Genomic DNA, 27,322 nt, shown 5'->3' on the forward strand with positions numbered 1-27,322 from the left:
AGGCTGTATCATGGGGGAGGAATCAGGCTCGTCCTGTTTAGTTTTGTGTTGCTGCTGTAGCAAATTACTATGAACTTAATACCCGTTTGTTATCTCACAGCCCCCAGGTCAGAAATCTGACATGGCTTGGCTGGGTCTTCCGTTCTCACGAGGCAGGAATCGAGGTGTTGGCTGAGAAGGGATCTTATCTGGAAGCTTTGGGAAAGAATTGCTTCCACGCTTATTCAGGTCGTTGGCGAATGAGCCACGGCAAGCCCTGTCAGCCTGGGGACAGTCCCGGGGCTGCCTGCCTGCCTCCTCGTGCCGCCAGTGTGGCCCCTCCCGCAAAGGCAGGTGGAGTCTCTCTCCTGCTTGGAATTTAGAGAGATGCTAAGATTCTAGACTTGACCTTCTCCTGCATCTCTCGGACTCCTGCTGGAGAAAGTTCTCTGCTTTTAAGGGCTCATGTGATTAGTTGAGGCCATTAGAACAATCCAGGAAAGTCTCCCTATTTTAAGGTCTGTAGCTTATAATGAATACCTGCAAACTTCCTGTGTCACATAACACAGACACAAGTTCCAGGGGATGAGGGTGTAGACATTTGGGGGCTACTCTACCTGCCACACCCTCTAGGCGGTGGACTCAGTACCACTGGCCTAACCTCCCTTATCCAAACCCCTGGGCCAGATGTGTTTCAGATTTCAGATTTTTTCAGATTTTATAGAAGAAATGCTGTATATATACTGTATAATATATAGTGTCCCCGGCAGGGTTTGGTTACACTTTGCAATCAGTTACTGTAAATACTGTAAATGATCTCATGTTAGTCCAAGTCAGGTTTTCCCCTCAATATGAGTTATGTACGTTCAGAGCTTGTTGGATTTCAGAATCGTTAATAAGGGATTGTGGACTTATGGTAGGTTTTTGCTCTGTGTTAACATAATGAGAGCAAGCATGGTAAACGTAGTCAGAAGAACTGGGCTTTCATTCTCTGTGTCTGCAGGATTTCGTTTTTTCTTATCTATAAAATGAGAGGCTTTTAAAAGGTATGTAGACACAAAGCATAAGACCTCTTACGCACCTACACCTGGGCAGACATCACTAATGGATCGCAGCTCTCCTTCCCCCGACCCAGGGCACATGCGCCCTCGCGTCCTGTCCACAGATGTCTCATGCTCAGTCCTGGGAGTGAGCGCTAGAGATGGAATTTATTTGCTGAGATGACTCCTCCTAGCCTTCCAGCTATAAATGCCGGTGATCCTAAACAATACCCATGCCTGTGTGGCCTGAAGGCGAATATTTTCTCATGTCTTTATGGCTGTTAAGGAGGGTTTCCATGCAGTTTCACTGGAAAAATCACATCACCAGGGCTGGACTTTCATATCCAAGCAGGAATTAGGCAGGGGTGTGAGGTCCAAGCCCAGCAGTACAGGGCTGAGGTTAACCCAGCCCCATTTCTGGAAATAAAGTGCATATTACGTCCTCCTTAGTCAATTGGCTAGCCTATCCTCAGCTTTTCACCACAGCCCTCCAGCCCCAGATTGTAAACTATACCTCTTGACTCACCTGGGTCTACTTAATCTTCTCACATATAAAAAATTGTAGAGCCCTGTACCCTTCCCTCCATGGAACCAGAACAGTAAACAGCCCAATCTTTAGGTTTGCATTTGGATTATTTTATACCAATGTAACAGTGATTTATTTTATACCTTCATTGGCAGATGGCTTCATCCAAGGAGATCTTTTCTAGAACAGTGAAAGATTTGTCCCAATTCTAAGGCTAGAGAATTTCTGCTTAACCCTTAGATCCACAAGAAGCAAACCTGGGGGATTTGAGAAGAGTTATTTGATGCCTGCCTCAGGGTTTGGAAAACTTGGGGTCCAGTCTCAGCATCTTTTTACACACTGAGGATAATCTTTACAAAATACTTCTTATATATTTATGTTAACTTAAAATGTTCATTTTAACAAATGGGTAACCAAAAGTAAGACTGCCCAGTTAAGTACCAGATACCTTGAAACAGTGCAGCTGACATAGAATACCTCTAGTCTGGGAATGGAGGTTTCCATCCTTAGAAGCAGCTCTGTGACCTGTGGGCCCCATCCTACAGGAATCAGTTCCTTCTATAGAATAGGGATTAAATTAGCAACATTGTTTCTTTACAAAGGAAGCTGAAAAAAATTTATGAGGTTGCTTGCCTAATATCATCTGATGGAGACAGCAAGAATTGCCCCTGAAGTCCTTCAGTTATGAGATGCTATTCTTACCATGAGCCCAGGCTTGGTCCTTTTCATTTTTCAGTTGAGGAGGTAGAGGCAGAGGGAGGCTGAGTGGCTGGTGCAATCTGAGGAGACAGAAATGATCCCTAGATTAGAGCTGCCTGCATGGCTTCTTTTCTGGAAGCTGTTGCCCTCTACAAAATGCCTGCCCTTTCCTTGTTTTTGGCAGCAGTGGCAGCACTTGGGAAACTCAGAAATGATGTTCTGCTTGATATCTAGTGAGAGTGTTCTGGTTCTCAGTGGATCACAGCAAACATTCAGTGTTGCTGGGAGCCTGTCCCTGAATGGGAGGTGATGGTAAATATGAGAATTTAGCTGTCACCCAGCCATGTTCTGAGACATGCAGGTTGGGAAGCAGAGGCCATTCCCAGGCAGAGACAAGTCTGATGAGCAGTTAGTAAGAGCCAGAGAAGAGGACAGATGAGGCACTGTGTGAGCAGGCGCCCCTCCCTGGGGGATTCTGGGTAAGAACTAGGAGTACCCCTCTGCTGAGCAGAGATCCTTAGGGACCCTTGGCGTGGACAGCCCTCCCAAAGCAGTCAGTGTTTAACCCCTTCCCGCATGAGAATTTGGGAGGGAAAAGAACAGGTTTGAGGGTAGTGGGTGGGATGCTAATTAAAAGATAAGCCCTTGGGCTTCCCTGGTGGCGCAGTGGTTGAGAGTCCGCCTGCCGATGCAGGGGACACGGGTTCGTGCCCCGGTCCGGGAAGCTCCCACATGCCGCGGAGCGGCTGGTCCCGTGAGCCATGGCCGCTGAGCCTGTGCATCCGGAGCCTGTGCTCCGCAACGGGAGAGGCCACAACAGTGAGAGGGCCGCGTACCAAAAAAAAAAAAAAAAAAAGAGATAAGCCCTTGTGTGTCTCTGTGTCAGGTGATTTGTGGGCTGGGGACTTATTCATCAGTAGACTGACTGTCCTTGCCCCAAAGGGGACCTTGGATAAAACTATCTGCTCACTTTTAGATTTTTATTTCCCGAGAATTACTTGTTTTTAACAGAAATGGCCTTCAAAGTGGACCACATTGCAAACCAGGAGATTAAAAAAAAATTAGAACACAAACATTTGGAATTCAAAGCGTTCAAAAAACCCCCAAAAGGACCTTGAAGCTAGCAGATGAAAAACCCTTGAGCAAGAGTCTTCCCCGTCATACATAGTACCTTCTTTAACCAAATGGAGCCAGAGATGAGACCTCTCACCTCTCCACCTCTACTATGCGCACGCACGCGCGCGCGCACACACACACACACACACACACACACACACACACACCTCCCACACTGCCCCAAGGCTCTGACACCTGCTTTTACATCTGTCATTTCACTATAACAACTGATAACAAAACATGCCACTAAAATGTGCATTTTAATCGTAAAGTTGACATTGAAACTGTGGTAGTGTTCAGTTGTGTTTTTAGGTGTTATTCTAACTCATAGCGTTATGTTCCCTTCAGTAGAGAACAGTGAAGGGGCACCTGGGAAATGATTTTCAGACACAATGGAAGGCTTCCACTTAGGTTTTCCTTCTTCCTTACCTCCTTCATCCCTTCCAGACTGAAGTTGTTAAGCTTGCTGTCTACTCAGAAGCCAGCAGTTCTCTAAAACTGGATTTTGATGGTTTGCCTTCATAAAGGAGAGATTCAAAAGCAAGGTACTGAGATCAGACCACTTGAAGAGAATGGAAAAGAATATGCTTGATTGCTACTTTTGGACCCTTATTCATCTCGAGGTGCTTCTACATAGCAACCAAAGTTTGGGGTTCTATGTGGCACCGGCTTTCTATTAAGAGTGAAAAGTAGTATTAGAGCACAGCTCCTTAGGTGACTTAACCTAGGGGAGTAGGCGGGTGGAGAACCCTCCCCCACCGAGGGGTAGACGCCCTGTGCCAGGGCCTGGTGGAGCCATAGCGGGACGGCTGGCTCTTGTCTGCAGACAGACATTTTGCCAGTCCCTCAGAGGGAGTAGGGGTCACGCTAATAATGAGGACACCACTGCAAACAGAAGGGGAAATGTATTCTTGAAATGCAAGTGGAATTTTGAGGGTTGAGTTGAATGTGAAGAAAAAAAGAGAGATAATCCCAAACCAGTAACCGTTTGTCTCTTGATGTATATTCCCTCCTAGTATACATGAAGGAAGCATTTCAGTATTATTTTTGTGAGAGATGAAACTATTGCGTATACCAGGTAAAAACAGACGAGGAATTAACCGTGCTCATTTTATTAATTCAACAGAAGAGCCACAATCAGAGAGTTACACAATTACCCCAGTAGTGTTTGTATAACTGTAATAGAATTTCATGGTAGTTTGTAGAATAAAATTTTACATAAGATAGAATCGCAGAATCGTAAGCCCATAAAAGCCTTTTAAGCTGTTGGAGTTTTAAAAGTAGTATGTTATATTAAAAGCTTCATATAAAGTGAATTACAAAAGAGAAAAACAGTTCTGGTGTTGAGAGTTGTACATTACAAAGTTGGTAACACAACTTCATTTTGTGTGATGCACGTGATGTTGGCGATGATTCATTTATCCCTCACTGGAGTAGCATGCTGGGAAGAAAAATATGGAACCCTGTGGGGCCTAGCTGACCTTTCTGGGGCTCAGTTTCCTGGTCTGAAAAATGGAGGTTACAGTAGCTACAAATCACTGGGTTGGATGTGAGTAAAATATTATATATGTAAATACTATTTTCTATTATTTATTGTTAGGCTCCTATTTTATGTTACGTCAAGACTTCCCAAATCAACCATGTTTTTAAGACTCTTTGACTACTGTCCTAACAACCCTTTGTTGCTATCCTTATACCTTATATTTATATATATTACAGCTGTATAAATATAATAAATATATAAATATTTATATATTTATAATATCCTTAAACTTTACATTTAACGATTACTTTATTCCTCTTGCTCTCTTCCTTTTCTCCTTCATGGATCACATTCTCCCTGGTGAAATTGTAAGAGCGGCCTCTGAAACTCTTTCATATCTGAAACACTTTGCCCTAACAACCCTTATTAGTTCTGATTATTGCATTTCCTGAGGATGTTACTGCCCAGTTCTGCTGTTTGCACGTCGTTTGGAGGAGTCGTGGGTGAGCTGCGACACCGGTGGACAGACCTTCATGCAGCATGACAGTTCCATGCTCTGCTCTGCCCAGAATAAACTCAGGCACTAAAGACTAATGCATTATTTAAAGAGGTGCCATAAAGTTGCACATCATACTAGAGTCCACTGTATTTTCAAGCCGGACTCTCCAGTAGTCTTTGTGCATAGATTTTGCTAGGAACAATGTTAGAGAAATGGGGAAAAGATTCCCTAAGTTCTCCGTTGTCCTAGTTCATGTTTCAGTAAAATCTCTCCACAGGGACCAACAACATACCTTCAGCAGTAAAACTCAATGTCCCTTTTTCATCCTGTTAGTCTAGTTGGCCTTAGGAAAATATCTCCACTTTCTCTATATTATTATTCTTTGTCACTTTATCAAAGCATGGTTTCATTATTCTGCCTCTCTCACTATTTTAAAAAGAAAAAAAAAACAATGCTAAACCCCAGTATGCTTAAAAGCTTACTATTATAGTCATCACTGGGAAATTCCCTTTTCACTTAAAATGGCTGAGAATAGAAATAGGAATCTGATTATTCCAGCGACCTGGTTAGCAAAGCGTGGGGACAGGCCATCGATTTTTGGAGAATTTGAATTAAGTCTCTCTTATTAGTATTAAAACTAGACTGAATATCTTTTTTTTTTTTTTTTTTTTTTTTTTTTTTTGTGGTACACGGGCCTCTTACTGTTGTGGCCACAGGCTCCGGACACGCAGACTCAGCGGCCATGGCCCACGGGCCCAGCCGCTCCGCGGCATGTGGGATCTTCCCGGACCGGGGCACGAACCCGCATCCCCTGCATCGGCAGGCGGACTCTCAACCACTGCGCCACAATGGAAGACAATTTTCCACGGATGGGGTGTGAATGGGGGATGGTTCAGGCAGTAATGTGGGTGATGGGGAGGTTGGTTCAGGCGGTAATGCGAGCGATGGGGCCGATGGTTCAGGCGGTAATGCGGGTGATGGGGAACGATGGGGAGCGGCAGATGCAGCTTGGCTCACTAGCCCGCTGCTCACCTCCTGCTGTGCAGCCCGGTTCCTAACGGGCCAGGGACCCTTAGTGGTCTGCGGCCTGCGGTTTGGGGACGCCTGCCTTAATTCATCATTTTCTTCTTCACCATTAAAATATAAGCGCTAAAAATGTTCTGTTCACTGGAGCTTTCTTGTTTATTCCAAAGCCTCTTGATGTTTGTTTGATTGTATAGTCCTACTTTTAAACAGAGTGAATATTAGGTTAGAAGCCAGAATGAACCATTTTTCAAACCAGTTTAAAAAGTGAATATAATTAGAATAATTCTCACATGACACACAGTCTCTGGAGGAAATACAATTTGTAACCATATAATATTGATGTTGCTGGCAGCGTCTTTTGTTTACCCATTACTTATATAGATTTGAATGGCCATACTTCTAAGTTTAATGGTAATTTATATATACTTATAAAATCCTTTGGTCATTGTGGAGGGGCTCCACTCCCAGGTCTCCTTGGTCCACGTTGATTGGAGAGGACCATTCTGACTTGGTGTCTGCAGAGAGTCCACTAGCTTGTGATGTCGTTGCCTTCCAAGTTTTCTCTCTATTTTTTTGGAGCTTTTGCATAAATATTCCATGGCAGTTTTCATTTTTAAATAAAACAAATATGTAGAGGATACAATAGCTTTAACTCTGCCCATAGGGCTTCAGCAGCTGCAGAAGTCTCTGTGATGCAGCAGGTGGGAGGGGACTGCCATGGCTTCTGTGCACGAGAGCAGACAGATGTTCTCTCCGGGACAACCCACAGAAGGAGCAGGGCGAGGGTTTCAGACCCTGCTTTCCTACCTATGAACAGGTCGCCTTACATTTTTGGTAAAGGGATAATACCTGCTTTGATACCCTTATGGTGTTGATATGAAGGTCAAATGATGCATGGACTTGAAAGTTCTTTGTAAGAAAAAATTATGCAGGGAGGTGGGTAGTTTTCCAACCTTCCTTGTGTTGCAAATTGGAATAGCTAAAGAGTCTATTCCCTGGGACTCAGCGTCCTATGGAAGCTTCAGAGAGGGCCCGGCACCCTCTTCAGGACTTCTCTTCATCCTTGAGCTGGGGATGCTCAGAGTGCTATTCCTGAGGCTGTCTCCTTCTGGTACTGACATTGCGAATCATCACTTTTGAGCCATGGATCTGGCTGTTTTTTAGTAAAGGAGATCTGGCTCACACTGCTTTCAGTCTATTCCATTGTACATGGTGTGCTTTGTGGATTTGTAAGCATGTAAGTGTATCTGAATGAACTGCTCTACGCAAGTCTTTTTTTTTTTTTACATCTTTATTGGAGTATAATTGCTTCACAATGGTGTGTTAGTTTCTGCTTTATAACAAAGTGAATCAGTTATACATATACATATGTTCCCATATCTCTTCCCTCTTGTGTCTCCCTCCCTCCCACCCTCTCTATCCCACCCCTCTAGGTGGTCACAAAGCACCGAGCTGATCTTCCTGTGCTATGCGGCTGCTTCCCACTAGCTATCTATTTTACGTTTGGTAGTGTATATATGTCCATGCCACTCTCTCGCTTTGTCACAGTAAGACAGGAATAAAGACACAGACCTACTAGAGAATGGACTTGAGGATATGCAGAGGGGGAAGGGTAAGCTCTGCGCAAGTCTTGATTAACTTCTTCATATTATTTTAACATTTTGGAATAAGAGCGAATCTTCGCTCACCCTTAAAATGAGAATTTTTATAAATGTGGTTCTTAGTATGTGTGAATGGTTTTAGAATTGACAGTATGTTTTGGACACATGGAAGGATTTGAATAGAAGTACTGATCTCTGGGGTGGTTGTTAAATTAATCAGCTGTTTATGCTAAATCTTATCTACTCAAGAACGAACTTGTGAGCTTTGATGTACTAAAAACAAAACCTAAACCTTCAGACAAGGAAAGGCTGTCAACTCTGAGCGGCACCAGTAGACGGTGCTGACGGTCACAGAGGTCCCTTCAGTCCCTGGCACCAAGTCCTGAAACTTGTCTTGTTCCTGCATCTGTGCTTAGATTTGAGCTCTTTTAACAATATTGATGACCCTGTAGTATCTGACAAGTGAAGAAGCAGTGAGCATGTTGAAAGTGCTAGTGAGAGAGGGCACATGATGATGATGGAAAAAACCCAGATTGTAATTTCTTAAAAAGCAAGTGGTGAGAAAACACTTCTGTGTGTATACATGAGATCGATAGTTCCATTGAAGGAATACTGCTAAGGGACAAAGAATAACTTGTACAGTGTGTTGAAGGTTTTATGTCCAAGCAGAGGACAGTAATTGGCAAGTGATGGGGGAAAATGCTTGACAAAATAGACCACACTTTGGGATATATGACTTAGAAGAGCAATGTCAGATATCTATTAGCCTGACGCTAATTCAGGAAACAACTAAGAGTTTGTTCAGGAGCTGATCGTGGTGGAGGTGCTGCTGATGAAACCTTGGTCCAAAGCTCTGCTAGTGGCAAAAGCCCAGGTCCCTCGGAAACATGAGTGGAGAAGCGGGGGCTGCAGCATTGTCTACAGCACTTGAGGACGTATCCGTGGAGCACAGTCACCTGCCTCCTAATTTTCAGCATAGAAGAAACATCCTTTTTGCAAAGTAATGCCCCACAGATCTTATATCACTGAGGGAAGGGAGAGCGGGCCTGCTTTTAAAGTTCACAGTTCTTATAGTGGAAATGTATTCAGAGACCACAAGCCTTAGCCCTTCAAAGCCATCTCAGACTTTTGAACAGACAGACATACAAAACCTGTTGGAAGAGTTCTGATCTGTTCATCAGTAGAGGAACTGGTTATTGTCCTATTCTGCTTTAGATGCAGGGCAGCTACATATCCTTTTATAGTATCAGAATAAGGAAAAAATGAGACAGAATATGGCAAGTAGCAATTGTGAAACCCATAGGATTCATTACTTTGCCAAGTAATAGGTATAAGAAATCTTTTGACCTGCAACTCATTTCCCTGTCATGACAGTATTGCTATAGTGGAAGAAGCGTGAACTCTGGCACAGGCTGGCTGTGTGATCCCAGAAAGCTGCACAACTCCTCTGAGATTCAGTTCCTTCACCTGAGAATGGGCGTAATGTTGCCCCTCCAGCAGCGATGTTGTGGGCAGCAAAGATGATACTTACTAAGGCCCTGATGCAGAGCCTGGGCAGGACAGGCTCCAGTGACCCTCAGCCATCAGGGAAATCAGCATCGACTGTACTCCCGTGATCAGTAAATGACCTCAGCAGAGAGCCGGAGTCCAGGGCCGCCAGCGATTGCTGTGGCCAGCTTTATCAGCTAAGATAGAGTAGAACAAACAGGCAATGGTCAAAACATCATGGAAGTTCATCTTTCTCCCTTGTAACATCCAGGGTGGGTGTTCTGGTCTAGGAAGGCTCAGGTCTACACAGCCGTTCAGGGACTCAGGCTTTGGAGGCTCTGCTGTTTTTCTAGTAGCATGACTGCTGACACCATTCCAGCTCAAAGAAGGGGGAAATGGCCTGGAGACACATGTGAAGGAGGTTTTAAGGGCCCGGATAGAAGTGGCCAATACCAGTTATCACCTGTATTATTTTGGAGATAATTATTCACATGGGCACCTAACTGCGGGGGCAGGATTGAGGTAGCCATGCTGGTTCGTTTCATGGCATAGAAGTGACCCTAAAGTACCCACTGTGCTCCACGCTGAATCTTGGTACAGACCTTGGCTGAAACTTTGCAGGCAATTTCTCGTCTAAGCCAGGACCCAGGAAGGAGTCCTCAGGCACAAGGCTCGTGAGTCGTGGTACCGTGGGTTGAGGGTGTCTAATATCGGCCACACAGGTCACATGGCTGCCATGCTGGCCTTGGCCCAGACTGCACTCAGGCCAGGGACCGGGTGACTGGGGCCGGTGTAACTGACCTGGTCTTACGAGGCACCCCGTGTGCTGTGCCAGCTCAGTCACTGAGCCAGAGGGGTTGGCAGGTGGCCCACAAGGATGGTCCCAGGGAATCCAGGCGGCAGAACTAGGAATCCCATTGGCAGGAGCTGGCTCCTGGGAAATCCGTCTAGAGCAGCAGAAGCCGGAACTGGGAAGTGGGGGAAGTGGGGGGACAGGGGGGATGTGAGCGGGCAGGGAGGGTGGGCAGGGCTCCCAGGCACTGAGTATTCCAGGTATGTCTCCAGCCCTAGAAGGGGAGAGAGGCGAATGCAGTTAAGTGGCCGAAACTAAGGTGTTTCTCTGGTCCGACCCAAAACACGGGTTGGGGTAGAGCAGGGATTAAGAGAGAAGGAAGGGAATTGAGATTAAGGAGTAGTGTTGATGTCTTAAAGTCATCCCAGGGACCTTGGGGCCAGCTGGGAGCAAGACATGAGCAAACCACCAGCTCCTGGCTGCTGGGCAGTGATTCATCTCTAACCCTACTGAGTGCAGAGGCTGGGGCTTCATATACCTGCCCCCTCAGTCAGGATGGGCTCAGGAGCTCACTTGCTGGTGGGAAAGGGATGGATCCAGTTGGGGGGGGGGCAGCATTTGGGAACATCGACATGAGGGAAGCATTAACAGATTATCTTCTGGAATTGCACTGCAGCTCTAAATGGCATAAAAATGTGTTTCATTTAATTTTCAGTTGCCCTCCAGTTCCTCAAGAAGTATTCACCAAATGTTGGCAGATTCTATCAGTCGTATGAAGGAATATGGATTTCACCAGGTAAAAGACTTACCTTCCGTCTCAGGGGCTAAGTGCAGAGCCAGTTCCACTAATGTTTCACAAATTGTTTTATTAGCCTCATGCAGAAATGAAATTAAGCAGCAGACTGTGAACTCTATCTTTGAAAAGCTTGTGAGTACAGCTGTTCATCTTTACCTGTTTATCTGGAGTTGGAGAGTCTTGAGTATCATGGAAAGGATGTACCAGGACGTATCTGCTCGTCAGGACATATCGGACTCCTCCCTGAAGATCTGACGTGAGATAGCATCCCGGACAGAGGCAAACGCTGGGGAGACTGATTTCAGAGAGAGATAAACGAAGCATGAAACTTGGCGGAAATCGTGAATTCACATTAGGTTCCCTAGGTTTTCACTCTTTCTCGAGCCTGTCCCTTTGCGCTGAGCAGCTGCTTGGGTCACTGTGCCCACGGTGCCCGCAGGGCCTCCAGGCGCTCAGGTCTCCGGGTCCATCCGGACAGGGACCTCTCTGCTCCCTCCGTCCTACTGCCGTGTTACCATACATGCGGCTCAGGATAACTGAGGCAGAGACTGGAAACCCTGTAGGGTTTGGCCCACAGATGGTCTGAAAAAGTGGAGTGAGAGATGAGGCTGTAAAATGAAGGTTCTGGGGGCCACAGGCTGGGATGGAGGCTGTCAGGAGGCGGCTGGGGCTGGTTACCTTGGGTGGTGACCCAGGCCCGGACTCCTCTGCAGGGCCATGTGTGAGCTGGAGAGCTCGCACGTTTGAGGCGTCAGTCATGGGGAGGTCTGGAGCTGTGGGCCTGGTGTGCAGACGCTGATGTAATACATGCCTCTTTATAAAACAGCAGCAATAGTCCCTAAAGGAACTCCCCAGTGACCCTGCCCTGATTACATTATGTCATTTTAAATGAGGGCAGGTGAGGTAGAAAGGACAGGAGATCTGTGTGTTCGTTCAGACGACCTATGTTGAGTTCCTTCTGCGTGCCAGGCTCTGCTATGGGCACTAGAGACACAGTGAACGAAACAGATAAAGTCCCTGCCCTTGGAAAGCTTCTACTCCTGATGGGGAGACAGATGATACATCTGTGTGTGAACTCAGGTCCTAAGAGCTCTGTAGGAAAATCACGCAGGATAAGGGAGCTGAGGAATGCAGGGAGGGTGGGAATTGGATTTTATAGAGGTGGCCAGAGAAGTTGACATTGGAGCAGACACCTGAAGAATGAGGGCGGGGTGATGGGGATGGCTGTGGAAGTGTGTTCCAGGCAGAGGGAATAGCACGTAGGAGGGCACAGAGGCAAGAGCTCTTGGACATGGTGGAGGAACGCACAGAAGTCAGTAATGAGATGGAGTGAGGGGCTGATGAGGGAGCTGGTGGGAGTATTTGCATCAGCAGCCCGGGACGAGCGGCTTTGTGTCAGGGACCTTTGACAGCTCCGTCTTCCCATCTCTGGCTCCACACCCCGGCCCCTGGGCGTCTGGACCAGTGTCCAGGCTCAGCCCTGCTGCCCCTCCACTCCCTGGCCTTCATCCTGGACCTGTGTGCTTCAGCAGAACACTTCTAAAGAAGAAATGATGGTTTTCTAAACAGAGAAAGTAAAGATCAACTTGTAAAGACTTTTCTAAAAGTAAATTTTCTGGAGGAATCCTTAGAGAAACTCGGGACAAGTTCTTGAGTGTTCTAGCTGCTTTGAATAAAAACAGCGGCCAGGGTCAGCTCTCATCTGCTATTACTCTGTGAAACATTAATTTTGTCTCCTTTCTCACTGTGCCCATACATAATGACACTGTGGATGAAAAAGGAGTGAGACTTACTAAACACAGCTCTCTCAGACACTGGAGTATCAACTTAGCAGCCAAGTACCACCCGAATTATTATTTACTTAATATATTTCTTTAAGTAGACTCACTTGGTAAACTTCTTGCTTTTCCTAAGCAACAGTATCCTTAGTATAACAGTATGCTATGATAGCATAGTTTAATATTGTAGCTATATTTTTCTAATTATTTAAAATCATTTAAAAATATGTGTGTGGAAGACAAACAAAGCTCCCTTTGAATTTTTTTCTGTTTGAGCTTAGAAATTTCTACCAGCACTTTTGATATTTTCAGGCTTGCCAACAGGTCAATAAGGCAATGGCAAATTTTAAGTCATTTCAAACACCAAAAGCTGCTCTTTGGTTTTTATAATATTAACTAAAGAAGGGGGGCTTAGCTCTAGGCAGGAAAAGAATGTAAGAAAAAAAGTGAAAACAGTGAAACCACAAAAGTTTCGTTGCATCTGAGGTGAAGTGCATAATATGAATTACCACCGTCTTCTGTGCTAACTGTGCTTTAATGGTGATTGAAACCAGTTTCACAGCATCGAGGTTCGTATTTTACTTGTGGTGAAATAATTTAACCACAAGAAAGTCTTTATCTTTCTATAGGAAAACACAAGAGAAAAAAGCCATTTCTGTGGTGCAGAGCAAAGCACGGCCCGTCTTTCCCGCCCCTCAGCCTGTTTCATGACTCAGCTGACGAGGCTTTTTGCCACACCAAGTTGTAAATTCATTTTTCTCATGAACACTCAGAAGGTTGTCCTCAAAGAAACAAAGGAATTTTTAAGTGCTTTGGTGTGTTAGTTTTCTCTTTGGTTAAAAACGAATTCCCTTGGGTGTACTTAGGCTATAGAACTGTACATGTCAAAATGGTTAAGATGGTAAACTTAGTGTTATGTATATTTTACCACAATTTTTAAAAAATTTAAAATGGTAATTTTATGTTATATGTATTTTACCACAGTAAATAATATTGTAAGACCACTATACTTCAATAAGATGTTTCCTTTTTAAGGAAGACTCATGTTTCTTATTCTATATTTTTCCTTCTCAAAAAGGATGCTTTTAAAAGATATTTTTGTATATTTTATTTTTTCTTTTCTTTATTGAAGTACAGTTGATTTACAATATTGTGTTAGTTTCAGGTGTACAACAAAATGATTAAGTTTTTTTTTCAGATTACATTCCATTATACATTATTATAAGATATTGAGTATAATTCTCTGTGCTATACTGTAAATCCTTGTTGTTTGTCTGTTGTATATATAGCAGTTTATATCTGTTAATCCTATACTCCTAATTTGTTCCTCCCTCCCTCTTTCCCTCTCCCGTTTGGTAACCATAAATATGTTTTCTGTGTCTGTGAGCCTGTTTCTATTTCTAATCTATTTTGTATATAGATTTATTTGTATTACTTTTTAGATTCCACATATATGTGATATATAATATTTGTCTGTCTCTGTCGGACTTACTTCACTAATTATGATAATCTCTAGGTCTATCCATGTTGCTGCAAATGGTAATATTTCATTCTTTTTTATGGCTGAGTAATATTCCACTGTGTATAAGTATCACATCTTCTTAAGCCAATCATCTGTTGGTGGGCACTTGTGTTGTTTCCATGTCTTGGCTATTTTAAATCATGCTGCTATGACCATTGGGTGCATGTATCTTTTTGAATTAGAGTTTTCTCCAGATATATGCCCAGGAGTGGGATTGCTGGATCATATGGTAGCTCTATTTTTAGTTTTTTAAGGAACCTCCATACTGTTCTCCATAGTAGATGTACCAATTAACATTCCCACCAACAGTGTAAGAGGGTTCCCTTTTTCTCCACACCCTCTTTTGCATTTATTATTTGTGGACTTTTTGATGATGGCCATTCTGACTAGTGTGAGGTGATAGCTCATTGTGGTTGATTTGCATTTCTCTAATCATTGGTGAAGTTGAGCATCTTTTCATGTGCCTGTTGACCATATGTATGCCTTCTTTAGAAAAATCTGTTTAGGTTTTCTGCTCCTTTTTTGATTGGGTTGTTTACCTTTTTGATATTGAGTTCTATGAGCTGTCTGTATATTTTGAATATTAACCCTTTGTTGTTTGCATCGTTTGCAAATATTTTCTCCCATTCCATAGGTTGTTTTTTTATTTTGTTGATGGTTTCCTTTACTGTGCAAAAGCTTATACGTTTGGTTAGGTCCCATTTGTTTATTTTTTGCTTTTATTCCTTTTGCCTTGGGAGACTGACCTAAGAAAACATTGGTACGGTTTATGTCAGAGGAGGTTTTGCCTATGTTCTCTTCTAGGAGTTTTATTGTGTCGTATCTTATATGTAGTTCTTTAAGCAATTCTGAGTTTATTTTTGTGTATGGTTTGAGGGAGTATTCTAATTTCATTGATTTACATGTAGCTGTCCAGGTGTCCCCAACACCACTTGTTGAAGAAGGTGTCTTTTCTCCATTGTACAGTCTTGCCTCCTTTGTCATAGATCAATTGACCATAGGTGCGAGGGTTTATTTCTGGGCTCTCTATTCTGTTCCATTGATCTATGTGTCTGCTTTTGTGCCATTACCATGCAGTTTTGGTTACTTTAGCTTTGTAGTATAGTCTGAAGTCTGGGAAGATTTTTCCTCCAGCTTTTTTCTTTTTCCTCAGGATTGCTTTGGCAATTCTGGGTCTTTTCTGGTTCCATATCAGTTTTACGATTATTTGTTCTAGTTCTGTGAAAAATGTCCTGAGTGTTTTGATAGGGATCACATTAAATCTGTAGATTGCTTTGGGTAGTATGGCCATTTTAACAATATTTATTCTTCCAATCCAAGAACATAGGATATTTTTCCATTCCTTTGAATCATTTTCAGTTTCCTTTATAAATGTTTTATAGTTCTCGGTGTATAGGTCTTTTACCTCCTTGGTTAAGTTTATTCCTAGGTTTTTGTTTTTGTTTTGACATGATTTTAAAATCATGTTTAAATTTCATTTTTAGTGTAAAGAAGTGCAACAGGTTTCTGTGTATTAATCTTGTATCCTGCTATCTTGCTGAATTCATTTATTAGTTCTAGTAGTTTTTGTGTTATGACTTTAGGGTTCTCTATATAGAGTATCATGTTATCTGCAAATAGTGGCAGTTTTACTCTTCCCTTCCAGCTTGGGTACATTTTATTTATTTTTCTTGTCTGGTGGCTGTGGCTAGGACTTCCAATACTATGTTGAATAGAAGTGGTAAGAGTGGGCATCCTTGTCTCGTTCCTTTGGGAAGTCTTTCAGCTTTTCACCATTGACTATGATGTTGACTGTGGGTTTGTTGTAACTAGCCTTCATTATGTTGAGATATGTTCCCTTTATACCCATATTGATGAGAGTTTCTGTCGTGAATGGATGTTGAATTTTGTCATGTGCTTTTTCGGCATCTATTGAGATAATCATGGGTTTTTTGTCTTTTCTTTTGTTGATGTGGTGTATCACATTGATTGATTTGCATATGTTGGGCCATCCTTGTGACCCTGGAATGAATCAAACTTGATCATGGTATAGGATCCTTTTTATGTGTTGTTGGATTCAGTGTGCAAATATTTTGTTGAGGAGTTTTGCAGCTATATTCATCAAAGATATTGGCCTGTAAATTTCTTTTTTTGTAGTGTCTTTGGTTTTGGCAGCAGGGTGATGGTGGCTTCATAGAATGAATTTGGGAGTGTTCCCTCTTCCTCAGTCTTTTCGAAGAGTTTGAGAAGGATCAGTGTAAGTTCTTCTTTGTATGTTTGGTAGAATTCCCCAGTGAAGCCATTTGGTCCTGGACTTTTGTTTGCAGTGAGTTCTTTTTTTAGCTACAGATTCTATTTCACTTCTAGTGATCGGTCTGTTCAAATTAGCTGTTTGTTTCTGACTCAGCTTTGGTGGGCTGCATGTTTCTAGAAATGTGTCCATTTCTTCTAGGTTGTCCAACTTGTTGGCATATAATTGTTCATAGTATTCTCTTATGATTTTTTTATATTTCTGTGGTATCAGTTGTTATTTCTCCTCTTTCATTTCTTATTTTGTTTATCCGGGTACTCTCTCTTTTCTTCTTGGTGAACCTGGCTAGAGGTTTGTTAATTTTGTTTATCTTTTCAAAAAAACCAGCTCTTGGTTTTGTTGATCTTTTCTATGTTTCTTCTGAGCTCTATTTTATTTATCTGCTCTCTGATCTTTATTATTTCCTTCTTTCTGTTGACTTTGGATTTTGTTTGTCCTTCTTTTTCTATTCTTTTAAGTGGTAGGTTAGGTTATTTATTTGAGATTTTTCTTGTTTCTTGAGGAAGGCCTGTAGTGCTATGAACTTCCTTCTTAGAACTGCTTTTGCTGCTTTCCATAGATTTTGTAAGGTTGTGTTTTCATTTTCGAGCTTCCTATTCTCTTCCATTCATCTATATGCCCATTTTTGTGCCCATACCATGCCTAGTGCCTGCCTCACTGCTGGAAACTGCCAGAGTCCCTCACCAGTATTTATTTTTGGTTTTTTAAACAGAAGAAAGAATCTGTGAAGAAAACACAAGATGAAGAAGTAAAACAAATAGATGAAGAGAGAACCAAGCAGATTTATAAGAGCTGGAAAGAAGATTCGGAGTGGCAGGCCTCTTGTGAGTACCCAGAGGCCTCCATAACAGTGACACTAAGCTAGTTTGTTCACAGAATAAGATGATCCATCTAGGAAGCACTTAGAGTGGTTGTTGAGAGATTTTTTTTTTTTTTTTTTTTTTTTTTTTGCGGTACACGGGCCTCTCACTGTTGTGGCCTCTCCCATTGTGGAGCACAGGCTCCGGACGTGCAGCCTCAGTGGCCATGGCTCATGGGCCCAGCCACTCCGCGGCATGTGGGATCTTCCCGGACTGGGGCACGAACCTGTGTCCCCTGCATCGGCAGGCGGACTCTCAACCACTGTGCCACCAGGGAAGCCTGAGAGATGTTTTAACACTAAACTATTACTCAAAGGCTACAGAGCCATCTAAACATTGAATAGCAGAAAGGTTCTCATCTAAACATTGAATGGCAGAAAGGTTCTCAATTCATCTTTGTACCATCAAAATTATGATGTATGTATATGATGAAATGGTATTTAGCTATGAAAAAATGTTTTGGAAGAGTGTTTAAAGTCCTTGGAATGTGATTATATCTTTTTAGCTTGGAGAAGAAAAATCATTATAAAATAGTATGAAAAATATCCCTACTTAAAAATGTCTAAGTATATGAGGGAAAAGAAGTGGCAGGTTAACATATTAACATTAGTTTTCTTGGAGAGGCAGGATTCAAGGTTATTTATTGGAATTCTTCTCGTTTTTCTGTATTTTTCTCAGTTTTCAACAGTGAACACATCTTAACTTTGTAATCAGAAGAACACAGGTGTGACAGGCTGGATGTGTCAGCATCCCTTCCACACCTATGGCTCAACCCTGCCCCATTCTGAGTTAGCACTTCCCAGAGATCGTCCTCCTAGGGAGAGGCCAGTGCAGATGAAGGCAGAGCAGAGCATGTGTGATGGATGCTGGGAGGATTTGGGTTTGAAACAGGATTAGAGCTTCCATCTGACTTGGACAAAGACACCCTAACTGCATGGTCATCCCTTGAAGCAACAGGAGGAGAACAGGGGCGGCTGTGTTTGCAGAATGTTGGGAATTCCATCACAATCAACACCATTAAAATGACAATTTTTGTGAAGTGAAAATGTTTATCAGATCCAATCACTTATATGCAGTGAAATCTTAGTGTAATGGAAGACTTCAGGCATTTCTGTGAAATCAAACATAACAGATTCTGATCAATAATGTCTGAAGTACAGATACACTCAGTAAAGCTTATTCTTACATCCTGCGCTAGGGTCTTTAATGCTAGGCATTGCTGGTGCCTGTTCATTGTTACCAGAGTCCGTTCTGTTCACCGTCTGAGGTGCTGATTCTTCTAAACATCTCCGTGGCTCATGAGGGCCTTTCTCAAACCCCACTGTTTTTCTAGTGCGAAAATCCAAGGCAGCTGATGAGAGGAGGCGCTCCCTGGCAAAACAGGCGCGGGAGGACTACAAGAGGCTGTCCCAGAGGGGGAGAGGCGGCGAGGGGCCACAGAGCCCCCTCGGTGGCCCCCAGAAGCCTCGGAGGCCCCCCCTTCCACCCAAGCCTCAGTTCCTGAGCCCTTTGGGACACCCCTGCAGACCTCTCAGGTAAGAAGCCATGCAGGTGGCTTTAAGCATAAGCGGTGAAATGGCTGATTAAAATAGATGAATTGCATGGCCGCTGCGGGGAGAGAGCCTACTGGTGCCATTCAATCCGGCTCCACCTCTGAGTCTGTGATTCTGAGACACCTGGGCAGCCCTTCATCTCCCCTCATCTGTAAAATCCCCGCTGTGGGTACCATTAACACAGCCAGGAATTTTGTGAAGATGCTCAGCGAGGTCCTGTGCCACCAGCCCAGCTCACCCCCACCTGGTGACAGCCAGTGAGGGGAGGGGGGAAAACTGGGGGGTCATCACAGTAGGAACCCAGGCTTGCCGGGCTTCACATCATGAGCAGAGCTACACTTCCTCTGCTCAGGATTAAAGATTTGATGATAATTCTCATTCTGGGATATACAGCCAAGCTCATAGATTGAGAATTTGGAAATGTTTCTTTTCTTTTTTTTTTTTTAATATCTTTATTGGAGTACAATTGCTTTACAATGTTGTGTTAGTTTCTGCTGTACAACAAAGTGAATCAGCTATATGTATAAATACATCCCTATATCCCCTCCCTCTTGAGCCTCCCTCCCACCCTCCCTACCCCACCCCTCTAGGTCATCACAAAGCATTGAGCTGATCTCCCTGTGCTATGCAGCAGCTGGAAATGTTTCTTTTTTAAATGAAGACTTTATTTGGCCATGGTGGTCCCTTTGCCTCCTAGGCTGTGGGGGGAATTAGGCAGAACAATTTGTTTTGGAAAATCCCTGAATAAAACTACAGTGCAAACCCACAGCCAACATCATTCTCAGTGGTGAAAAACTGAAACCATTTCCACTAAGATCAGGAACAAGACAAAGTTGCCAACTCTCACCACTATTATTCAACATAGTTTTGGAAGCTTTAGCCACAGCAATCAGAGAAGAAAAAGAAATAAAAGGGACCCAAATTGGAAAAGAAGAAGTAAAACTGTCACTGTTTGCAGATGACGTGATATTATACATAGAGAATCCTAAAGATGCTACCAGAAAACTACTAGAGCTAATCAATGAATTTGGTAAAGTAGCAGGATACAAAATTAATGCACAGAACTCTCTTTCATTCCTATGCACTAATGATGAAACATCTGAAAGAGAAATTAAGGAAACGCTCCCATTTACCGTTGCAACAAAAAGCATAAAATACCTAGGAATAAACCTACCTAAGGAGACAAAAGACCTGAATGCAGAAAACTATAAGACACTGATGAAGGAAATTAAAGATGATACAAACAGATGGAGAGATATACCATGTTCTTGATTTGGAAGAATCAACATTGTGAAAATGACTATACTACTCAAAGAAATCTACAGATTCAAGGCAATCTCTATCAAACTATCAATGGCATTTTTCACAGAACTAGAACAAAAAATTGCACAATTTGTATAGAAACACAAAAGACCTCAAATAGCTAAAGCAATCTTGAGAAAGGAAAATGGAGCTGGAGGAATCAGGCTTCCTGACTTCAGACTATACTACAAAGCTACATTAATCAAGACAGTATGGTACTGGCACAAAAACAGAAATATAGATCAATGGAACAGGTTAGAAAGACCAGAGATAAACCCACGCACATATGGTCACCTTATCTTTGATAAAGGAAGCAAGAATATACAATGGAGAAAAGATAGCCTTTTCAATAAGTGGTCCTGGGAAAACTGGACAGCTACAGTTGAAATTAGAATGAAATTAGAACACTCCCTAACACCATACACAGAAATAAACTCTAAATGGATTAAAGACCTAAATGTAAGGCCAGACACTATAAAACTCTCAGAGGAAAACATAGGCAGAACACTCTATGATATAAATCACAGCAAGAGCCTTTTTGACCCACCTCCTAGAGTAATGGAAATAAAAACAAAAATAAACAAATGGGACCTAATGAAACTTAAAAGCTTTTGCACAACAAACGAAACCATAAACAAGACGAAAACACAACCCTCAGAATGGGAGAAAATATTTGCAAACGAAGCAACTGACAGAGGATTAATCTCCAAAATATACAAGAGGCTCATGCAGCTCAATATCAAAAAACCCAATCCAAAAATGGGCAGAAGACCTAAATAGACATTTCTCCAAAGAAGATATATGGATTGCCAACAAACACATGAAAGGATGCTCAATATCACTAATCATTAGAGAAATGCAAATCAAAACTGCAAAGAGGTATCACCTTACACTGGTCAGAATGGCCATCATCAAAAAATCTACAAATGGGCTTCCCTGGTGGCGCAGTGGTTGAGAGTCCGCCTGCCGATGCAGGGGACAGGGGTTCGTGCCCTGGTCCGGGAAGATCCCACATGCCGCGGAGCGGCTGGGCCCGTGAGCCATGGCTGCTGAGCCTGCGCGTCCGGAGCCTGTGCTCCGCAACGGGAGAGGCCACAACAGTGAGAGTCCCGCGTACCGGAAAAAAAAAAAAAAATCTACAAACAGTAAATGCTAGAGAGGGTGTGGAGAAAAGGGAACCCTCTTGCACTGTTGGTGGGAATGTAAATTGATACAGCCACTATGGAAAACCATATGGAGATTTTTTAAAAAACAAAAAGTAAAACTACCATACGACCCAGCAATCCCACTACTGGACATATACCCTGAGAAAGCCATCATTCAAAAAGAGACATGTACCAAAATGTTCATTGCAGCACTATTTACAATAGCCAGGACATGGAAGCAACCTAAATGTCCATCGACAGATGAATGGCTAAAGAAGATGTGGCACATATATACAATGGAATATTACTCAGCCATAGAAAGAAACAAATTTGAGTTATTTGTAGTGAGGTGGATGGACCTAGAATCTGTCATACAGAGTGAAGTTAGTAAGAAAGAGAAAAACAAATACTGTATGCTAACACACATATATAGAATCTAAAAAAAAAAAGCTTCTGAAGAACGTATGGGCAGGACAGGAATAAAGATGCAGACATAGAGAGTGGACTTAAGGACACGGGGAGGGGGAAGGGTAAGCTGGGACGAAGTGCGAGAGTGGCATGGACATATATACACTACCAAATGTAAAATAGATAGCTAGTGGGAAGCAGCTGCATAGCACAGGGAGATCAGCTCAGTGCTTTGTGACCACCTAGAGGGGTGGGATAGGGAGGGTGGGAGGGAGACTCAGGAGGGAGGGGATATGGGGATACATGTATACATATAGCTGATATACTTTGTTATACAGCGGAAACTAAAACAACATTGTAAAGCAATTATACTCCAATAAAGATGTTAAAAGAAAAAAGAAAAATGCAGTGATATCACAGCAGAAACCCCCATCCCTTATCTTCACTAAATATAAAATTATTTTCTCCTGGTTATTGCTATTACATGATTTTTTCATATTCTGGTGTGGAGGAAGATGATATTTAAAATAACCAAGAGAAATCAAATATTGATTTAATGAAACACAACTGTCTAAAGCCTTTTCCTCTGAAATAAAAACTAAAAATCCTTCTCTGTTAGGAGTATGGAAAAATAAAAAACAAAGGTCTCCTTTTGTGTGGGGCCAGTAGTTATCTTCAGGGCTTTTTCCTAATGTGGATTCTGTCCTCAGAGGAAGCAGGAGGTGGACCATTTCCTCTTCTATGATTATTTATACTTACTCAGTTGAAAGGTTCCATCTGGGGCCTTGGGGACCAGCACTAACTGACCATGTTCTACAGAGTGACAGTTTGGGGAACGATTTTTTCCTTATGACAACAAGAGAGGCCCCTCAACGTTGTGCCTGGGGCACGGAGTGTGAACTCCTGCGCAGGTGCCTCCCACACCCGAGCCTGTCACTGTGTCGGGCCTCAGGTCCCTGCAGGCTATGTGCCTCTCCAGGCTCCCCCAAGGGTGGAATACAGCTTGTCATACACCCGCACCCACAGTATTTTGAGAGCACAGCTTATGTGACTCACAGCAATGAAGGTGCCTTTTTTTTTTTTTTTGCGGTACGCGGGCCTACTGTTGTGGCCTCTCCCATTGCGGAGCATGGACTCTGGACGCGCAGGCTCAGTGGCCATGGCTCATGGGCCCAGCCGCTCCACGGCATGTGGGATCTTCCTGGACCAGGGCACGAACCCGTATCCCCTGCATCGGCAGGCGGACTCTCAACCACTGCGCCACCAGGGAAGCCCTGAAGGTGCCTTTTAATGAGGGTTTTAAGACGATGTTTTAAGCTCCAGTAGCTCATTTTTTTCCAACTTAAGCCACTTGCATGAAGTGCTTTTTGTGAGGTGGCCAGACCAGATGGTTTCAGGGCTGGGACTTCAAACAGTGATGACCAAGGTCAGCTAGGAGCCAGCCCAGGGAAAGACAGACACAGGCTGTCCTTGGAGTTTCTGCTTTACCTCCAAAGATTTCCCGAAGAAAAGAACCTAATCTGAAGGCCAGGAGGAGAACTTAACATGTAATCTCATGTGTGTGCAGTGTCTGCTCCCTTGGAAAGTCAAGTATTATAAGCTGTTTTCTCCAAAATGCTATGTATGTATGCGCATGCATATACATCACGTGTATATATCTGACATGTATGTCACATGTAACTCCTGGTAGCATGTGTTACCATAAAAAAGCATAAAGAACGTAATTTACATGGCAGGATATTCCGGTAGCTCATCCAAACTTGTTGTTTTTACATTGAATTCCGCTCAGAATTTGTGGGCCTGGAACTTGGGAATACATTTGTTACACTGCAGTATTAGTTTTTATAGTGGAAATTGACTTAAGTTCTGCTACTGAATTTATTTCAAATCCATTCTGCTGCCTGTATCTTTCTCTTAACCTATCTTCAAACACTCCTCTTGCTTTTACTTTTTATTTCTGAGACTGCCTTTTAGCAGAACTCTTCAAAGTATGGGAGAGAAGGAAGCAAGTCAGAGAGGTTAGTGGCAACAGAAAGATGAGGAAAGTGAATGATGAAAGTGTTAGGGAGAAAGTTTATTCTATTGCATCTGGTTTCCTCCTTTTGCAAGTACATGCTCTCCAGGAAAATATGGCTGGGGGTGTATTTCAGTTTTTAATGCTCATTTTGTCAAATTTTAATTAATGGAGCTTCTCATTCATATTAAAAATGAATTAAAATCTGTGTGTCGGTACAGCAGCAGCTCATGGCTAGCCTGCAGGACTGGAAGGGCAGGTGACAGATCTGCTCCCTTATATTCCCTGCCCTGAAGGAACCGTGTGACAGCCGTGCACAGGGTCACACCCCGTGAGCTCAGCTGCGAGGCCAGATCTTCAGACGTGTTATACTCTCTGCGTGTGTGTGTGATTTTTGAAAGCATTATTTTCCAATAAGTTGAATCTAACTTGAAACCCTTCATGAATGTCAGAAACCAGGCAGCGGCAAGGCCGGCGTCCCACTCGGCCCATGCGGACATCGTGCGCTGGTTCCGGGAGGAGCAGCTCCCGCTGCGGGCCGGCTACCTGGGCACCTCGGACAGCATCGCCCCATGGTTCCACGGTGAGTGCACGGCCCCGCCCCTGGTAGTGGGTGAGCCGGCTCGGCCTCCAGGCACGCAGGGTCAGGGCTGCCTTTCACCTGAGCTGCCCCCGAAGAGGCTCTGACCTTGTTCTCACAGAGCAGCTTTTCCCGGCTTTCTCAGGGAGCTGCTGTCTCACAACCAGAGGCCCACGCCACGGTGGCTCCCAGCACGGGGGTGATTCATCACCCCGGACGGGCACCACCACATTGTAAAGCAATTATACTCCAATAAAGATGTTAAAAGAAAAAAGAAAAATGCAGTGATATCACAGCAGAAACCCCCATCCCTTATCTTCACTAAATATAAAATTATTTTCTCCTGGTTATTGCTATTACATGATTTTTTCATATTCTGGTGTGGAGGAAGATGATGTTTAAAATAACCAAGAGAAACCAAATATTGATTTAATGAAACACAACTGTCTAAAGCCTTTTCCTCTGAAATAAAAACTAAAAATCCTTCTCTGTTAGGAGTATGGAAAAATAAAAAACAAAGATCTCCTTTTGTGTGGGGCCAGTAGTTATCTTCAGGGCGGAGGGAAGGCAGGCCCCTTGGGACGGCCCCAGATGGCGGCGCTGTCATCCGTCCCCCACCCAGGGAGGGGCTGGTGTGGCCTCTGTGGGTGGCCGGAAGGTCTCGGGCTGAGTGACCTTGAGCAGATCATCGTTCTCCTCAGTGATTCCGTTTATCTGAGCCTCACTTTCCTCATCTGTTAAGGGAAGGGGTGGGACTTTGTGATCTTGAACTTAAAAGTTGACCCATGCGATTAAGGCTGCGAAGTGGGTCTGTTGGGGACTGAGCAGAGGTCAGCTCGTAAAGCACGTCTTCATTCGACCCTTGAAGCTAGGCTCATCCAAGACTCTGTTTACCCAGCGCCTGCCTCACCGACCTCTCCGTTTCTTGAACTTCAAGAGAAGGAGGTGGCTTCCTGCCTCGATTGGCTTCCATGAGGTCTGTGGTTGGGTTGGACTCACTGGTCCCGTGGACAACAAAAGCTTTTTTTTTTTTTGGTCGCACGGTGCGGCACGCCGGATCTTAGTTCCCCAACCAGGGATTGAACCCGTGCCCCCTGCAGTGGAAGCACGGAGGGTTAACCACTGGACTGTCAGGGAAGTCCCAACGACAGCTTTAAGACAGAGATCACATCCTCTCATGGAACACACTTGTCCTAACGGGTATCTCGGTTTGAGTTATGTTTAATGCTACTTACTCTCTTTTCAGTAGGATCGTCTCACACATAAATAAAACCACAAAAACAAGCTCCCAAACACACAGCATGGCAAACTCCTCTAAAAAGAACCACGTTATCTGCGGTAGGCTCATTGCCAAAGAGCTGCCTTTACAGGTACAGCACAGCAGCCTAGTTTTCCTGGAAAGTGCATGTTCTTTGGCGATTTAGGTTTTGTAATTGTCCATCCCCAGAGGAGCCCCCCAGCCCAGCCCTCCCGGGACCAGGTCCTTCCTTTCCATTCTGCTCTGAAGACACTGGGGGAAAGAGTGACGACAGCATCAGAAGATGAATAGAAAGAACATGGTCAGTGACCCGTCTGTCATGGTCAACTCCGCTGCCCCACATTGCCTGTTTTTTTTTTCCTTTTTAAGATAAGCAGTGAGGAAATCAGCCACTTTGTAGCTTCTGTGTCACTGGGCAGAAGATGCTGTCATCCCTGATTGAAAGGGTGGTAGCTTTTTTAACAGCAGGGAGTGAGAAATTCAAAGTGTTGGTGTTATTAAAAATTCTGATACTTCAATGGGCAGATCTGTTTGAAACAGTTGCTACAAGCTAGGAAGACACAGTCAGACTAAAAATCTAGTTGAAGCTTTGGTTGAAAAATAAGACTCTTGAGTTTTACATATAATTTATTAATTGTTATTGAATTATTTTTATTTATACAAACATCATAGTTATAAACAAAGCAAATAATATGATACAATAAAATAAGGTAATAATAAATAAATACACAGCCAGGTAGTCAATGTAAATCATTATCTTCGGTTTTAAGAAGACAAAATTTCACATTTCTATCACAAAGAGAAGATGGATCACAACTTATCTTTTGGAAATATAATTGTTTATTTATCAGGAAGCCTGTTTTGAAATAGCGGCATGGAAGCTCTTCTTTATTGGTTTGCCATATTCCATTCATTGTCATGCACTCTGTTAATCACCCTTCCTAAATTACTGTTTTGGCCACCTAATCTTCCACCCCACAGAAGTTTCTATTTCACCCCTTTCTCTTAATTAGCTTTGGGTAAGGATGGGGCTGGGTAGGAGGAGACCAGGGAAGTGAGGGCTGCTGGGCCTTTGGCTTGTGGGGTGGGTGGAAGCTGCACGCTGTTGGTGAGACAGGAACCCAGGAGGATGCAGGGACTTAGGGGAGGGAGACAGTGCACTCGTTTGGGATATGATGAGTTTGAATGTTTTGGGGGGCCGTTGTGTGAAAGTATCCATTTGGCAATCAGATTAATGGGTCAACCCTCGAGATAATAGATTGGATCGTTAGCCCACGATTAAAAGCATGGAGGGGATGAGACTTTCCAGGGGTGAGTTGGGAAGATGGTAAGAGAGGAAGACCAGGCACAGAACCTGAGGGAGTGCCAGCCACCACTCAGCGCAGTGGCAGAGAGGAGCAGAGACCCCCCCATCTCTGTCCCAGGCTTGGTGGGTCCGAAACCTGCTGGGCAGGCCAGCCAGAGGGAGAATGGCCAGATTGGTGGCTCAGATCCAGAGGCTGTCCACCCCCTGGCAGATTCTTTCTTGCTCAGGGAAGGTCAGTCTTTGTCCTGTGAAGGCTTTTA

General features: G+C 43.6%; 1 protein-coding gene across 3 annotated transcripts in view; it reads left to right on the forward strand.

Moving 5' to 3' along the window:
• Nucleotides 1-27,322, forward strand: part of SH2D4A (SH2 domain containing 4A) — a 75,807-nt gene that overhangs the window by 25,487 nt on the left and 22,998 nt on the right. For all 3 annotated transcript variants that reach the window (XM_079909138.1, XM_079909139.1, XM_079909140.1), the window contains 4 exons: nt 10,966-11,046; nt 17,349-17,460; nt 18,830-19,031; nt 24,371-24,501. In XM_079909138.1, coding sequence (XP_079765264.1) covers nt 10,966-11,046; nt 17,349-17,460; nt 18,830-19,031; nt 24,371-24,501 — 526 coding nt within the window. The remainder of the gene's footprint in view (nt 1-10,965; nt 11,047-17,348; nt 17,461-18,829; nt 19,032-24,370; nt 24,502-27,322) is intronic.

Source organism: Stenella coeruleoalba (genome assembly GCF_951394435.1).
Source record: "Stenella coeruleoalba genome assembly, chromosome: 21".
In the NCBI taxonomy this organism is placed as follows: Eukaryota; Metazoa; Chordata; class Mammalia; order Artiodactyla; family Delphinidae; genus Stenella; species Stenella coeruleoalba.